Source organism: Dermochelys coriacea, chromosome 1 (genome assembly GCF_009764565.3).
Source record: "Dermochelys coriacea isolate rDerCor1 chromosome 1, rDerCor1.pri.v4, whole genome shotgun sequence".
Lineage (NCBI taxonomy): Eukaryota > Metazoa > Chordata > Testudines > Dermochelyidae > Dermochelys > Dermochelys coriacea.
Genome location: NC_050068.2, coordinates 291,383,142 through 291,400,461, shown reverse-complemented (window position 1 = coordinate 291,400,461; position 17,320 = coordinate 291,383,142). Strand labels below are relative to the sequence as shown.

Below are 17,320 nucleotides of genomic sequence, written 5' to 3'. Positions count from 1 at the left end.
TTTTGCCTTCCTCTGTAGCATGGGTCACGGGTCACTTGCTGGAGGATTCTCTGCTCCTTGAAATCTTTAAACCACAATTTGAGGACTTCAATAGCTCAGACATAGGTGAGATTTTTTGCAGGAGTGGGTGGGTGAGATTCTGCGGCCTGCATTGTGCAGGAGGTTGGACTAGATGATAATGGTCCCTTCTGATCTTAGTATCTATGAATCTATGTATATGGCTTTTAATCCTAACTGGAAAGTTATTCAAAAATGTTAGTAATGATATCTGAACAGAAAGCAAAACTGAAGATGTACTAAAGAAAAAATAGCTATGAAAACCAACAGTATAGCTTTACTCTAATTGTAAGAGGGTAAATTCATGACTTTTTAGTTTTTGTTTTGGATTTCTCTATTACATTGTCATCAGAAAGGCAAATGGATGAAGGAAATATAAGGGCTTTGTTATTTTTCCACAAGATTATTTCAAACTACCTCCTAGCACTAAAGTATTGGCACAAACTGAAGCTATCATCTTCAATTTCATTCCATAAGCAGAAATTTAAAACACAGCATCCTGTAGTTTGACATTATCAATGTACTTTATACGTTATAATCGTGTGGACATTGCACTCTATGCTTGTGCTGCAGCTTTAACTTTTTTGCTTCTATATAGTGTAGACTTATGGATAATCTGCTCACTTTATAGTTCACAATATTGGCAATCTCTCCCTATTTTAGTGGGGATTTAAAAGTGAGTGTAAAAAAGTCTCATTAGTAAGACTTATTTTTCAAGTTTTTGTATAGTGACATATTAGTTACCAAAATAAGAGTACATTTTATGACATATTAACTTTATTGCAGTTGTTTGCTTGAAGATCGGCAAGTTTCCAATAATTCCCAATGAGTATCATTAAGAAACAAGCTTCCATTATAGTTCCTGATGGTTAGTGTAACTGCAGTGTGTTCTGAAAAGAAAACTTAATCATTCTAACCATGTTTTCAATAAATTCTGCATAAGTTATAGTCAGGGATCAGCACACTATAAAGTGCATACATTCCACTTAGTTAAGGACAAAATGTCATGGACTGAAAAATATTAATTCATAGTGTGAATAGAGCACCATGCAAAAAGGCTACCTTGGCCATTTTGGTGCACCACAGTTAAGTCATCCCCATGTGTACAGCCTAGAAAATTATTTCTATATTTTTATTCAAGTGTTTTCTTTAGCTAAAAAAGCATTCACAACAAATATTAAAATAATGGTTCCTTTTTAAACAAACTGAGAATTGTGAATGAATGTACTCCTTGAAAGCTATAATATTTATTTTTTCCAGTCTAATGTATGGTCCTGCAATCTGTAACAATATTTATTTTACCCTTTGGATCCCGGCTTTAGGCCAGCAAAAGCTTTGGAGTTCTTGAGGGAATGTGAGATTTCATTGAGAAAAGAGATGAAATGCGAGTCCCTCTCTGATTTCTTAGCGTCAAAAATAACTACAATGGTAAAATGAGGTTCAGGGCGAGTCAGAAAGTATGTGCTTTGAACTTTGTCATCATAGAAATGAACAACCTTGTCCAAACTGTTGAGGTCAGAGGTTCTGTCAGTCATAATCATGATTACATTGGGCCAGTGCATTACAGGCCTATCACTGGGCAGAGAGACCACAGCTGGGTATTGATCCACCCCCTTTGGGGCTTCTCTGTAAGAGTGGGGATGATGGTAGCCATGTCCCTGGAAGCTCTCTGACCCACGATTGTCAAAGATAAGAGAAACATTAACAGCATCATATTTCCTGATGAAGCTGGAAATTTTCCCAAAATAATCAGGGTTAGTTTTAGCAGTTAACGTTTTCATGTCGGATGCAGTTGTTTGTCGACTGAGGGCCTCATGAAAGTAAAAGCTAAACTTGGCAAGGAGAATGTTTTTGAGTTTCAGCAACCAGAGGAAAAGGTGTGGTGGTTGTACGGCCTTCTGAGACTGCCCTCCAAACAGATGTTTCTTGGTCTCTCGCTGTTTCTCAAAAATTTGTCCCCACGTCTGCAGCTTTGTGTGAGCACTGTGCAAGTTGACTAGGGATGGGAGGAACTTCCACTCTGAGATCTGAGCCTGAGCCTTTAAAAGATGTGCAAGCACATCCACTTCCAGCTGGAAGCTGCTTTCAAGAGGACTGAGGATTGGATGGTGAAATCTAGAAAACAAAACATTTTTAAAAGTGTGATGGATGTTGCACATGACAACAAAAGTGTTATATTCACTAGTACACCAACTTGCAGGCAAAGCATCATTGAAAGTCAAAGTGTTGGCAGAAGAATTCTATGTTGATTAATTTAAAAAGCATTACTTTTAACATTGTTTTTGCATAAATATTTTAAATTAAAAATGTATCATCTCTTCATACCTGATAAAAACAAATGATACAAAGGTGTGTGTATATCAACAGAAAGAATTTGGTAAGTTCCAACTTGATAAGTTCCAACATCAATGCCACCTCCCTTTCCAATCACTAGAATATTGAACTTTTTTAAAAAAAAAATCCTGCTAATTATTTTAATATTACATAACTACTGGCAGTAAAACACTTTTTGATGGTTATGCACTAGTTACCAAACATCTTTATCAAAGCAACTAACACACCCGAAATTGCATGATCATTGTTGAACTAGGCTTCCTCATAGTCACTTATTTTCTCACAATGAAATGGGAACAGCAGGGGCTGAATAGGGGGAATTGGTAAATAAAACTGTAATTGACTATATCTGCTGCCAAACCTGCTCTCAAACTTTAAATCACAACAGCTGAGAGGCAAGATCTGATGGAGGTCTGGCCAACATCACACCGGAGCTGCTATCATGGCTGAATCCATCAGATACCAAAAATTGAGGACAAGATCATCCCTTCACTTGTACAACAGAAGTTGAAAGGAGGGAGAACCACACAAAAAAAACCCAGCTCTTCCGTCTGAGTGCCATTATGTATTTTATGCACAATAGGGATCCTGCCATGTCAGAGCAGGCCTGGGTGAGATGGGACACAGGAAATTAGAGAATTTCTTAATCTCCCTTTTCTTAATTTAACTTGAACTTTTAATATGCCTCTTTAGAGGAAGCAGAGCAGCTCCATGCTCTTGCGTGTGTGAGATGACTGGAAACGGAGTTTCTGTACAAGTAACAAACATGTATGTTTGGAATTTACTTTAGCTAGAAGGGAAAACTCATGTATTATAGAATATCCCTTCAAAAACATTATAGCCATATGTGCAAAATCTGCGACTGGTCCTACAGGCACTGCAAAAGAATTCCAGCCATCACTGGATTTGCTCCTAAGCAGGTATCTCCTCCAAACTGAGCACTTAAATCCTCATTTTGAATAGGTACAATGTTTACAGGCAATCATCTTATTCAAAAGCAAATCTCAAATTACCACAGGAAGTTTCTCATCAGGAGCCTATCCAAGATAGTATGCATTAGTTGTTCTGATGGAATTTCCCAATCCATCATGATCACTAATGGTGCTGCAAGAGTCCTAAGGCAGCAAGTGATACTAGCAGAGTACACTACTGTATCTTCACTGATACAGTAATGTGATCTTCGTTTTGAATCAAGATGGAAATTGCATATAAGATCTAATATACTGTACCATATCATATAAAATGTGTTGTGCTGTCACACAGAAATTGCTTTACTGGATCAGACCAGTGGGCCTCACTGCTGTGATATTCTCTCTCTGATGGTGGCCAGCACCCGATACCTCAGAGGAAGTTGCAAGAAATCCCTAATTGAAAATTACTGAAAAAACACCCACATGGAAAGTTTTTTCCTAACCCCTCAAAATAAGTGGTTAGTTTATGTCCTGAAGCATAAGTGTTTATATGCTTTCTAAAATAAAAAATAAATTTAGTTCTATCTAATGAAAGTGAGAGAAAACTCATCTCTCTCACTGTTATAATAACCAATAAAAGGGGGAAAATGGGTGTCCCCCCCTTGTTTGCTCCCATTTGATACATAAAAGTCTGTTTTGTTTGAGTTCTTAATTTTTTTCTGACAGGATTAATTCAGAACTTGTCTATCCTGTTTTTCCTGAACAAGGTATAACATGCCGACTCCTTCAAGTAAGGGCTGAGAATGCTCCCAATTAGTTTTTATGGACCACTAAGCAAAAACAGGAAAGACAAGATGTAATATTCCTTATTTTTAAGGGAAAATAAATTAAAAGGTAGAGTTAAGATGACCAGGCCTCATGCAAGTCATCTTAAAACAGCAAAAAAGCCCATTTCCCCCGCACCCCATTTTTTTGGCAGGTATCTCTAAGGGAAACAGAAACCAATAGTTTTCAGAGTAGCAGCCGTGTTAGTCTGTATTCGCAAAAAGAAAAGGAGTACTTGTGGCACCTTAGAGACTAACAAATTTATTAGAGCATAAGCTTTCGTGAGCTACAGCTCACTTCATCGGATGCATTTGGTGGAAAAAACCAATATACTCATTTCTCTGGTGCATATGAACATTGACAGTCTGAGACAAAAACCTGAGAACGGAGTCTGACAAATTATAGAACAGTGTTAAAAGCAGCCATCAGCAGTTGGGTGTGTGGCATTAATACATCCTTTCTAGCTTTCTTTTGGGGGGGGGGGCGCAGGGGGAGAGAAGAGTTATTTTGAAAGAAATCTGGCAGATCACATGATGAACATTGTCCTGAAGATAAATTAGACAATTTACCCAACATTAATGCTTTATATTAACACACATTTTGGCTTTCTACTGCAACAAAGATCCAGGGTTTACTGGCTATTTCAGATGGGGGGGAGCCACAGGTCTATTAGAACAGTTCTCTGAGAAAATGAGTATGCTGATTAATAAGAATATTCTACCACGTACAGCATTATGTATTTATTTTCACTGATCTGCTGTCTGTTAGGAAAATATTATTTTCAATGCTATTAAGTGAATTCATTCTTCTGAAACCCTATTCCTTCTAAATAGTCCCAAAATGTGCTATACTTAGACCATCAAGTGTTTGAACACACCTATTATAGTGATACTGACCTATGAAGGTTATTCATCATTAAAAGCAGCTAAAATGTTCATGTAAATGCAGTTCTGCCAAGTCTTGTGGATTAACATTATGATGTGCAGCTCCCAACTCCCACTTTGCTTCATGCCTCATAGCAATCTTTTCATGTCTCACTACACAGCAGGATATGTTAAATAGTTTTAATCCAAAAATACACATCAACCTCGACTAAAAGCTTGAAAGTATGCTAACTGCAGAATAAATGAACAGGTATATACCAAGAACATCTGCTTTAAGCAAGTCTCATAACACAGAAATGTCTTGAGGAAGCATAGCATTGCATAAAATGGACAGGATTTTTACAATATTCTAGTAGAACACTGACACTGTACCTCAAAATAATACCTTGTACCCACATATTTATCACTGTTATATAGGTTTTACACTAAGTACGCCTTGTGAGGTATCATGAAAAGTCTGTTGAACATTACTATCCTGTTCAATTGTACGTATTACCATTGTATGTGAAGTTAGCTATATGTTAGTTATTGCAATGTGTGTGTTTGGGATATGCCCACAAGCTAACTTTTCTATGGCAACAAAAGAGTAACTAAGACCCCCAAAACAGATTTACATCAGTACTAGCCAATCATGTATTCATGGCCCATTAAGAAGACTCTACTCTCCCAGTGGACCCTTCCCGGAGACTCCTGAGAGAGCAGAGACACGATGGGAGCTGTCTAACCCCTGTGACACAGCAAAGATCTTTCCAGCACCAGGAAGAGAGTACAGTAACTCCTCACTTAAAGTCATCCCGGTTAACACTGTTTTGTTATTAGGTTGCTGATCTATTACAGAACATACTCATTTAAAGTCGCACAACGTTCCGCTATAAGGTTGTTTGGCTTGCCCCATTCCACTCGCCCAGCATTCCAGACGGGAGCGGGCAAGCCCCCGACCCCCGCTGGGATGCCAGGCGGGCGGAGAAGGACAAGCCCCTGCACCCCAACCCCGCTCCATGACAAGAGCGCCGGGTGGGCAGAGCAGGGCAAGCCCCCGTGCCCTGATCCCGCTATGCCGCTGCCTCAACCAAGCTTCACAATCATTTGTGTGTACGGTATTGTTTAAAATTATTTAAAACTTATACAGTAAATATATATAATGTCTTGTCTGGCAAAAAAATTTTCCCCTCCCCCCCATTTACATTAATTCTTATAGGGAAATTGGATTCACTTAATATTGTTTCACTTAAAGTAGCATTTTTCAGGAACATAACTACAACGTTAAGCAAGGAGTTACTATTTTAAAATGAGGGGCGATGACATCACCTCTGTCCTCCCCCACCTACTCTGAAGTCAACAAGAACGTCTGGAAGACTTTGAACTGGGGAGACTGGTCCCAGACTGAGCAGGGAAGTCAGCCTGTGTATTAAGAACCATGAACTGCTTACTACACTTAGTTGTCACATACAAGGTAATATTTAACTTTTTGCTTTGTAACTATAAAAAGAAGTTTGATCTGAAAACGTGAACCCAGCCAGGAGGGATCTACTCTTGCCTAGCAAGAAGGCCTATCAAAACTAAACGGGCCATTGAGGGATATCACAATACAAAGATTTTGTTAATTGCCCCCTCGCAGCATGAAGAGGCTATCCGCAAAAGGGCTCATCCTTTAGCTTGAATTCTGGAAGAAGAAAATCAAGCAGCTGGTAAGATTTTTCATCTCTGTTTTGCTGTTTGGACTCTCACAGGGCTGGAGCTAAGAAACAGAAGGAGGAATCCCAAGAGTCAGCCTGGCTTAGCTCTAAGAGATATTCAGAGCTTATCGATTACTACAACTCTGTCACCTTTTGGAACCATAGACTAATTCATTTGTGTATATATGCTCGCCCACTTTAACCTTGTAATAACTCCGTTATTTCTTTTCTTAGTTAATAAATCCTTAAACAGTTTATGATAGAATTGGCTACAAGTGTGGTATTTGGAGTGAGATCTAAGGTACAAACTGACCTGGGGGTAAGTGACAGGTCTCTTGGGAATGGAAACAATCTGAGTCTTTTCTGATCTTTGGTGTACAGCAACCAACTACCACTAAACCCAGCTTGCCTGGGTAGCAAGAGAGACTGGAATGCCCCAGGGGATTGTCTGAGACTCCATGGTAAGAATGTTATAGTGCTTCAGGCGTTCACACGTTACTGGGTTGGTGAAATCTAATTGCAGAACATACAACCAGTTTGGGGTCTTTGCCCTGCTTCTTGACAGTCTGCCCGGAGGTTGGCACTCAGACATGAGCCACTCCAGAAGCATGATACCTTGCTCCATTTTTTTTATAACCACATACATATTTAATTTTCCAAGTAAATAAAATGAAGGAAGGAAAGACAGAGAGGTCAGAGGAGATGATCATTATGGTCCTTTCTGGCCCTAAAAAAAAAAAAATTTACAAATCAAGTTACTAATAATGGCCCAGATTTTGAGATGCAGATGAAAAACATTCACATACTCCCAGGAAGGAGACAAGGAGAAGAGATGGCACACAGGTGGCTTTATTACACTCCCCTGATTCTGAGATTTCACATTGCTCTAATATATGATAGGGACTGATCAGGTGCAAACTGCTCTAGTCTACACTTGTGGCAGTAGCCCGCAGAGACTGTTCTGGCAACTGAGGAACACCAGAGTTAAAGGAAGCCCTAGCTATACCCCCTTTTGGCATAGAAGTCACTATACTGGCTCTATGTCACTTTCGGATTCATCTGTCAGAGGCAGCCATCTAATCCAGAGCAGGATCTGACCTATCATCTCTGGCAGCCATCTCAGATCTAAAGAACAGAAAGGATGAAAAAATACATTAAAAAGTTACAAGACTAGTGATAGAGACACTAAATCTATTTTTAAAAGTTTGAAGTTTCCAGGTATTACCCATAATCTCTTTGCCAATTTTGGTCATTTTACATTTCTTAGCATGTTTTGCTCTTCCACTCACTTGTGAAACAGGCTACACAAGTGCTGTCAAGCACACAGCATAAACCAAATGGAAACAGAAAGATCTTTTTCTCCAATCTTAGATAGTGCTTTTCGCATTAAGAGGGAAAAGTTTCTGAAACATGCAATTTTTAAAGTGCATTGTCCTTTAATGTTCTAAGCTTCTAGCAGTTCCAAAGTAATTCTGCCTATGTTTCTTACACTATGTTATTAGTGTCCTTTTTACCTAACCACTTGCACTGGTAGCCAACAAGAGCTGAGTCTGCAGAAATTACTTTGAAATGGTAAATTATTAAACAGGAGTGCCTAGATTTGGAATGTTTTAATGCAGCACTGAAAATTATGTTGATTCTTCCTAAAGCATGTGTAGGTTTAAAATCTAGTTTAGCTTCCATACATAGGAACCCCTCAAATGTATTTCTGCTGAGAATGTGATTGTTAACTAAAAGAGAAAGTAAACTGAACATTTTTTGTTAGCTTTCAAAAACTGTCTACAACAGCTGACTATTTTAAAACAATTGTCATTGTTTTATTCTATATATTAAGTCATCCTCTTTTCAATTTTATCCCACAGTACATTTCAAATCACTATTAGTGGAAAGGCATCTATATTTTTGATAACTAAGAAACAGCCTCTCTTTGTACGGACCTTTGTGTCAGCTGTGATCAGGTTGGGGACTCCTGCTATCATTCATAAATTTGATCATCTACGGTTTGCAGCTAGATGGCATAGAAACTCTGGCACTTGCTGTCCTGTTGGTCCAATAAATCTCAAGTTGATTGACTTCAGGATATATTTCTTTATGAATACCATTGTTGCCTCTCTGGAAAGACTTTACACCATACCCTGGAGTGAGGTTTTAATTTACCTGTAGATAAACTACACATTATTTTAATCTCTACATATGCTTCTGGAGAGTAGGTGATGGGCACATTATCCAATGTGAAAACAAAACTGCTCAGATGTAACTATTTTTATCTTATTTCTACACTAATTCCATGTTCATCCTCGTACACTTAAGTCCACTTTGAATTTAACATAAAATTTTCCACATGAAACACTGCTGCTGCAAAACTCCCTTCTCTGCCTATAATTAACACAACTCTTCCTATTTGCTGAATGCGGGAAATGATTGAGAAGACAATTCTGTGACCATAATGAGCTAAACTATCTTCATATTTTCTTGCAAGAAGGGTCATGTTTTGAGTACTGGAGAAATGCTGTGTTACTCAAGTCACATTTGTTTAATGCATGAACTCAGGTGGAGGACTGTGCTGCTTAACAAAAGCATAGGACAGCAAAATTATTATACCTGCTGGAGAGGACTTGCTTAGGCCTCATCCTTATTTACAGTACTGCAGAGAACATCATGACACATCTGAGTATTTAATCCTAACAACCAGGAACTCACCTTGAGCTGTATTTCTTTAGGATGGATTCCAAAACGTTTACCAGTTCCTCAGAGTTAATGAACTTTTGGGTGCTGAGGGTGAACATTTTTTCATAGAAGTCAGCAATTTCCATCCGAGCCTGAACAAAAAAACAGAGCTGTTCAGACAGATGAGAAAGCAGCTCTTCCAAGTGAGGAGCTGTTCCTCCTAGTGCATTGCGACCCGTCGCCACCACCTTCTTCAGCTCATTGTGCAGAGATGTGTAGATGGTTCGGATGGAGTCCTTTCGGCTGAAGAATGATTGACCACCTGTTCAGATAAATATGAATGTATTACCAAAACCCAGCGATGGCAAAGATAGACAACAATACTGGAAAATGGTGAGCATCCATGCTTCCTTTCAGCTAGGTGCTCCTAAGTGTCTATATTAAGACACTTCACTGCAGTATTTTTCCACTCACAGAATACCTTTCAAATAAGTACACTCGGAATAAACATTTGCATAGGCACTATACATAATTTTGTTCAGTGACTGGCATAATTCATGCTTTTTGCTATTCATTTTTCAACAAGGGACTGGTATAAGACTTCCCTCTCTGCCTGCCTGCCTCCCTCCCTCCCAGCTCCAGTTTTCAGGAAAGTCACAAAATAAATACATTAGGAAGGCTAGGTGAGAATTTATCAGCTGCCACCTGGAAACTCTCCTTTCTCTGGAGACTACACACACGAGTCATGGTGCAATTTTAATAATCTATGATACTATTAATAACACTAGACCTTTTAATGTGACAATGCTCTTTAAAAGATGAAACATTTAAAATTTGTAAGATAGAACTTAAATGTGAACCAGACAATTGTGTGTTTACCAAAGGTTTTTCAACTCCCCAAACAACCCAACTGCAAATCAAAATCCCAGAGGAAAACAATACCCACATACTTCAGAGGACTGCATGGCAGGTTATTCCATAACAAGACAAAACGCAAACAAGTACAACATCTTAAATTATTGAGAACAAGGGGAATGTGGGCTTGTATTTTCTCAACAGCTGCTTGACACCACTTGGGATTTAAAAGAACCAACACAGAAAAAAATGTAAAGATACTTCATTAGATGCCAGGAATGGACCACATGAAGGCACCATTTCACTAGCTGTGATTAATAATCTACACTGAAGGCCACCTGTATTATTAAACAGATGCATGAATCTGCTGTAGAGGTGTCATTGCTTCATAACTCCATACTGCAACAAAGGGCCGCTACCAGCATGAATGGAGCAGAAAGAAAATGTGCTATGTAGGAATGACAGGACGCTAGGGCCCAAGAGATATCTTGGGGTGAAACAGACAGCAAAAAGACTGTTGTCCTACTAAGCTGTTCATCAATCACAAGCCTCCCCTGTTGTACTGTTGGATGTCATTATATGACCACACCAACTACCTTCCCATGATATTTAACCTGTTTCATAGTAAACTAAAATGTTTTAAAAGTGACCCACTAAAAGAAAAAAATCGCTATGCCTGTGCTCATTTTGCTTCTTTATGAGATAATAAAGGGAGCCTAAAAATGTTCTTAAGCCTTTACTGTTTGATTTTTACATTATAAATCTAGGTCTTATCTACTCTTATCAATTCTATAGTGACTGGACAACTAGTGGAATTAAATATAGAGTTGAAAGGGGAAGGGATTTTTAGTCCCTTTAGATTCCATGACTTCAGCCAGCCCCAGCTAGGAGCTAGAGAGTCCCCCACCGCCCCAGGGGGACCCCTGGAGTTCAGCAGAGGGGGACCCTGGAGCTCCCAGCCCTGCAGCTGCCCAGGCTCCTCATATTATCATGGATATTTTTTAGTAAACCTCAGGGACACGTCACAGGCTTCCGTTAATTTTTCATTATTGCCTGTGACCTGTCCCTGACGTTTACGAAAAATATCTGTGACAAAATCTTAGCCTTACTAATAATCTGTATTTTGGATGCTAAGCACACTCCATTATAAAAGATTCTTGTGACCCTTTTTGGAAGGAGAGAAAAAAAAAAAAAAAAACACCTAGCAATTTCATTGTTTGCAGCAGGACTGAAATTTGGCAGGCAGTTAGCCCTGAGGCTAGAGAAGCACTTTTTCTTTGTCCCATGAAATTCCATTCAGGGTTAGCACAGAGATAAACTTTTTAAAATTGTCATTTCCTTTCTGTTGCTTGAATTGTCAGCAAGAATTTGGCAATGTACCACAGTAACAAGGTGAACATGAATGTTCTAAATCTGGGCCCAGGTTGCTATCAAGGCAGAAGTAGAGAATAGACAACTGCAGAATAAATCCTGTGAAAAATATAGTATGTGGTTTTGTAATTAAAGACTGTCAAAGTACAAGGGGGCCAAAATAAGGTTGCATAAGCAACCTAAACACTCATTTCCTAACTTCAGAGGACTTGATTTTACAATCTAAGAAACATCCTTCCAACATAATAATGTATTACATGCAAAAAACCAAGCAGCAAAAAAAAAAAAAAAAAAAAAAAAGGGCAGATTTTCTTAAAAAAAACCAACAAACAAAAAAAAAAACCAGCCTTTGCAGGCCGCTTTTAAGATGCTGCATTACATTATGAGAACAGACTCCACCACAGGTCATGTAACATTATGTACAGTGACACTGCAAACCTCCCTCTCCTCTTTCACAGGTAGGATTCCAACCATAAATCTGGAGAAAACCTTACTCACTGACTATTTGCATTATTTCCACTTACATCTGCAGCTTGCAATCACGTCAGTTCACTGAACCAGGCAAAAACACCATAAACTCTCAGCAGGCTCAACACAGAAGGCAAAAGATTCAACATTCACAGAGCACTTATGCCCCCATCTTGCAGGTGAATCTACTGGGGCTAAAACAATGCCTGGGCAAAACCTCACTGACTTCAATGGAAAAGGAGTTCTTGTGGCACCTTAGAGACTAACAAATTTATTTGAGCATAAGCTTTCGTGAGCTTCAGCTCACTTAATCTCTATGCAGGGGTCCACCCCTAGGGGATAGATTGCAGGATCAGCACCTTTGTTCTAATCTGATTCATTCTGGGAACAGAAGTCAGGAATTTTAAGTTCACAGTGCACAAGCCTTAAAATGGAATTCCCTTCATTTTTCAGGCTGAAAGATATGCTAACATGTTAAGGAAAATCCATGTAACACAAATAATACATATTTTAAAAACATTGCTTCAAAGACTAGATTTTATGCAGATATTGAAAGAGTTTGACTCAGGACCTCAAGTTTTCAAATACTTTGCAACTGCAAACTTGCCAGAGACTTTTTCAAACACCAGAGAAACAAAATGAAAACTCCTGTCTCTGCTGGCCCCCAAAGTCCACAACAAGCCATCTGAACAAATGATACCTGATTATCCAAAGTCAATTTAGCCTGGTGTCTGATGTCCGCAGGTATGACATATTAGCCTGAGTAGTAACAAGTTATCATGCTTACATTTGAAATTACAAACCTACGTAACCAAGTTGTGGCAAAGGATATGACTGATCAGTTTCTGGACGAAAAGGAATTGTTTTTTTTAAATGCCTCTCATGCACCAACAGTGTTAAAGAGAGCGCCCATGTGCATGTTCAGCCACAAAGCCTAGAACTTTAAAATCTGTTTTATTGCAAGGAAGAATGTCAGCAAGGCCAATAGAGTTATCGTTATCACATTCTTTTTTAGAGAAACGGACCAGGCTACTTTGGTGGCTGTTGAAGATGGATATCCATCAACTTGAGTTTAAAATATTTGCAGAGCTGGTGTTATGTTTTTGAACACTCCACATTTTAGTGAAAGACGTGAGAGTTGTGTGAAACCCCAAGGACTGAGCTTACGATTTTTGCACTATTTTAGAACAGCATCATACAGCACTTTCCCCTGGATATGGACAGTGGACAGAATCAGACGACCACATACATCACCACCACCCCAGAATTTGCAACAAGTTGCACAAGTTGTATATTTACTTCAGAACTGCAGCAGTCCATACCCATAGTTTTCATATTAAAATCTTTAACCCAATCACGTTCCTATTATCTCATCCCCTGTATCTCAAATACAGTATTTTAGGAAAAGAATTCCAAAACCAGATTGTGCCTCAAAACTACTTAGGACATTTGTAATCGCAAATGGTTCTTTTCACATCAAATCCATCTCAGGTGATCAAAAGTTGCAGGAATCCAAGTGAAAAGCCACCACTGACAACAGCACTAATTTGCATTCTTGTCGGCAGTCTCAAGCAGAGAACTGAATGGGCACGAAATTTTAACTATCTTCTTAAGCCTAAAAGTGGTTTCCGCATCTCATGGTAGGGGCATAATAATGGTAGAGCATGGAGAAACTTTCATGAAATATTTGTTTGTGAATAAATAAAACTGACATCTCTGGGTCCATCAATTCCATACTTTCTACAAGCACTAAATTCGCTTTTTAAGTAACAGCTTTACAGGAGAATAGAAATTCTTCTTCCTGAAGCTTACATTCCTATTATAAGAGAGAGCGTTTAAAGTCTCTACTTAAATATAAACTGAACTGAAATGTTTCAGGTGCCCTAGAGAGTTATAGGACAGAACCTTGGCCTTCAGTATGCCCTGTGTGCCACTTCCAGATGTAAAAGGGAAATCAGCTGCCTTCAACAGGGCATCTGGAATGTCCCTGCATAAGAGGAAATCCCAGCTGGCATAAAATCAGCATAACCAAGCAGAGGGCAGAAGGGGTTATGGCAAGAGCTTCCTATGTTCCTGCCATCCCCATCTGTTTAACAGCTTTTAGGGGGGTTGTTAGCAACCTGTGTAAATTAAAGAGCAGCCTCGGGGCTGCTAACTTTAGCCTCTTGGGCAGGAGTAATCATTTATTTTTTTGTCAAGGTCCAAATTTCTTGGTCAGGGTATAGTCAAGGTCCAGTCTCCAGAGGAGGAGAAAAAATAATGATAAGTAAATAAAGATTTTGGGGTCTGTTCAAAAGCATCTGGCGGTCCAGATTTGACCCACAGTCTGCCTATTGACTACCCCTGCACTAGACCAAGAGTGCAAAGATGACACGAACCCTCTGTCTCACCCCTTTTAGGCACTGCACTGAGCATTTTGGCCAGACCCATGGCTACAGTACCTAATTGTTTCTTACACTTTTTTGCCCAGTCTCAAAAGCCACACATTGTTAAGTTGCCAGATAGTATAAGGCACAGCAGTTATTCATTAACTCGCATGTTTTGCATCTACCTTCATACTATCATATACCCAAGGGTGGCCCTACAGTTATAACAGGTACCATTCAGCATTGTTTTTGTTTTGTTTTTAATATATGTATATAAAGCAGGGGGGAGAGGGAGAAGATTACATCAGGGGTTCTCAAACTTCATTGCATTGCGACCCCCTTCTGACAATAAAAATTACTACACAACCCCAATAGGGAGGACCGAAGCCTGAATCCACACAAGCCCCAATGACTCAGCAGGGAAGCAAAGCTGAAGCCCAAGGGCTTCAGCCCCAGGCTGGGAGGCCTGTAACCTGAGTCCCAACAAGCAGGGCTGAAACCCTAAGGCTTTGGCCTTGGGTGGTGGGGCACTGGCTTTGGCCCTGGCCCTGTGCCCCAGCAAGTCCAAGCCAGCCTTGGCGATCCCATTAAAATAGGGTCATAACCCACTTTGGGGTCCTGACCCTGAGTTTGAGAACTGCTGGATTAGATATTCATACACACGGTATTTGATTATAAATGCTTGTAAACTATAACTCTGGAGGCCAAAATCCTAGTATTTGTACAGAACACATTGAATGTGGTCAGAGGTAGTGCAAACTTTCCCCAGTGCACTGCTAGCATGCTCAACTCGGACATTAAGGGGCAACATCTAGCAGGTTACAGAACTGTTCAGTCTGAACAACCAGTCAATCCTTGGCCTTGCTACAGAGGCCTTGCTGAGACTACACAGGCGGATGTAAATCAGGGGTACTCAAACTGGGGGTCAGGACCTCTCAGGGGGTCGTGAGGTTATTACATGGGGGGGGGGGTCATGAGCTATCAGACTCCACCACAAACCTTGCCTCCAGAATTTGTAATGGTGTTAGATATATAAAAAAGTATTTTTAATGTATCAGAGGCTTGCTATGTGAAAGGGGTCACTAGGACAAAAGTTTGAGACCCACAGATGTAAGGGATGGCCGTAATTAGGACAGTCAGCTAGAAAGCAGCCTGAGACCACCACACTCATTTCACTCAGGCTCCTGAATCGCGGGGTACCTAGATTTGCGCAGGGGCATAGCAGGGAAGGCGTTAGCATCCTGCAGGGCTTGACCCCAGCAGCCCCACACCCGCATCCCGAGGGCTCTGAGCCCCACCCCTCTGCGAGCAGTTCATGGAGCCGGCGATGCTGCTGTCAATGGGCACAATGGTCTCTGCCTCCTCGGGCACCAGGTCCAGCGGCCGGACGTTGAACGCCGGCCCCGGCCCCCATTTAGCAGCGGCACCGCCCCTCTGCACTGTCACCCACCAGTACGGCTGGCCGCCCCTGGGGCCCGGCCCCCTCCCCGGGCAGGCCCCCGGCAGCCCCCGAGGGCCGCGCGGCCCGAGCCCGGCGGGTACCTAGCTTCTGGCCCAGGAAGGTCATGCTGTGATAGGCCTTCTCGGCGGCGGCCAGGTGCGCCAGCCCGGCCAGCAGGGAGAGCCAGCTGGCCCCCGCGCTCTTGTTGGCCTCTCGCTCCTTCTCCACATTGTCCTTGGCCTTGTCGTACGAGAAGATGCCCAGGTGGGAGAAGAACGTCTCCAGCACGGCCTGCTCCAGCGGGATGGACTCGCCCATGCCCCGCCGCTTCCAGCTTCCCGCCGGGCACGTGACGAGCCGAGCCGAGCCGAGCCAGGCCACCCCCGCCCCCTGGCCTGACACGTGAGCGGGATGGGGCGGGGCGTCGCCGCGCGGACTCCGCCCCTCGCCGGTCAGGTGAGGCGTTCGGGGCGGGGCGCGGGCTCCGGAAAAAGCCGGGCGGCGGCGGCGGGTAGAAAACCCTTCGCTGCGGTGGGGTTTGGGCGCGGTGGTCTCGGGCGCTGAGCGCGGAGCAGGGCGGCGGGGGCGGGGCGGGGCGGAGCAGGGCGGCGGGGGCGGGGCGGGGCGGAGCTCGCGGCCCAGCGTTCTCACGGCTCCCCTGCAGCAGGGGCGGGCAGCCTGAGCCCGTTCCCTCGGGCTCTGCGGGGATTGCTCAGGGACCCCGGCACCTTCCCTCTGTGCTGCCTCAGGGCTGGACAGAGCGTTTCCTCCTGGGGGAATTGTGCAGAAATTCACCACGTGTGCGCAAAATCCTCCCCCCCCCCCCCCCCCCGAAACGGGCTGCAGTGATGCTGGCTTCTGCTAGAGGCCGCTGGACCCTGCAGAGCCCAGCTGGCAAATAGCAGACTCGGGCGGCCCGGAAGCAAGGGAGGGAACTGGAGGGTTCCCAGCAGTTGCATTGCTCAGCACGCCCTGAAGGAAGGAAGGAAGGAAGGAGGGGGTGGCATTCAGGAAACTCCTTGAAAAGAAAAGGAGGACTTGGGGCACCTTAGAGAGTAACAAGGTGCCGCAAGTCCTCCTTTTCTTTTTGCGGATACAGACTAACGCGGCTGCTACTCTGAAACCTGTCATGCAGGAAACTCCTCGCGAGCCCGGGACCCAGCATCAGGCTGTTTCTCCCTCTGGATTCCTGGGCTCTAGGAGGTGGGGGGTGTGTGTGTGAATTTCTGGTGCTGGGGAGGCAGAGAAACAGGAGCTGGGTTGTCATAGGGGTTTCTTTGTCTCTACTCCTGGGGGAAATTTTGTCTGTCTGTATTGATACAGGTTTCAGAGTAGCAGCCTTGTTAGTCTGTATTTGCAAAAAGAAAAGGAGGACTTGTGGCACCTTAGAGACTAACATTTATTTGAGCATAAGCTTTTGTGAGCTACATCCGATGAAGTGAGCTGCAGCTCACGAAAGCTTATG

At 42.1% G+C, this 17,320-nt stretch overlaps 1 protein-coding gene across 1 annotated transcript; it reads right to left on the bottom strand.

Moving 5' to 3' along the window:
* Window positions 1–421: 421 nt before the first annotated feature.
* Window positions 422–16,368, bottom strand: KICS2 (KICSTOR subunit 2). Its single transcript, XM_038387772.2, has 3 exons — window positions 15,957–16,368; window positions 9,388–9,676; window positions 422–2,172 (listed from the first exon to the last, which is right to left on the bottom strand). Exons 1-3 carry the CDS (start codon window positions 16,171–16,173, stop codon window positions 1,356–1,358), a joined length of 1,323 nt encoding a protein of 440 aa, XP_038243700.1. The 5' UTR covers window positions 16,174–16,368; the 3' UTR covers window positions 422–1,355.
* Between the last annotated feature and the right edge of the window lie 952 nt (window positions 16,369–17,320).

Excerpts from the sequence above, each read along its gene's own strand:
- KICS2 (XM_038387772.2), bottom strand. The coding sequence starts at position 16,173 with ATGGGCGAGTCCATCCCGCTGGAGCAGGCCGTGCTGGAGACGTTCTTC. Across the intron at positions 9,677-15,956 it reads CTTCCTGGGCCAGAAGCTAG|GTGGTCAATCATTCTTCAGC; the intron begins GTACCCGCCGGG and ends TTATCTGAACAG. Across the intron at positions 2,173-9,387 it reads CTAAAGAAATACAGCTCAAG|ATTTCACCATCCAATCCTCA; the intron begins GTGAGTTCCTGG and ends TTTGTTTTCTAG.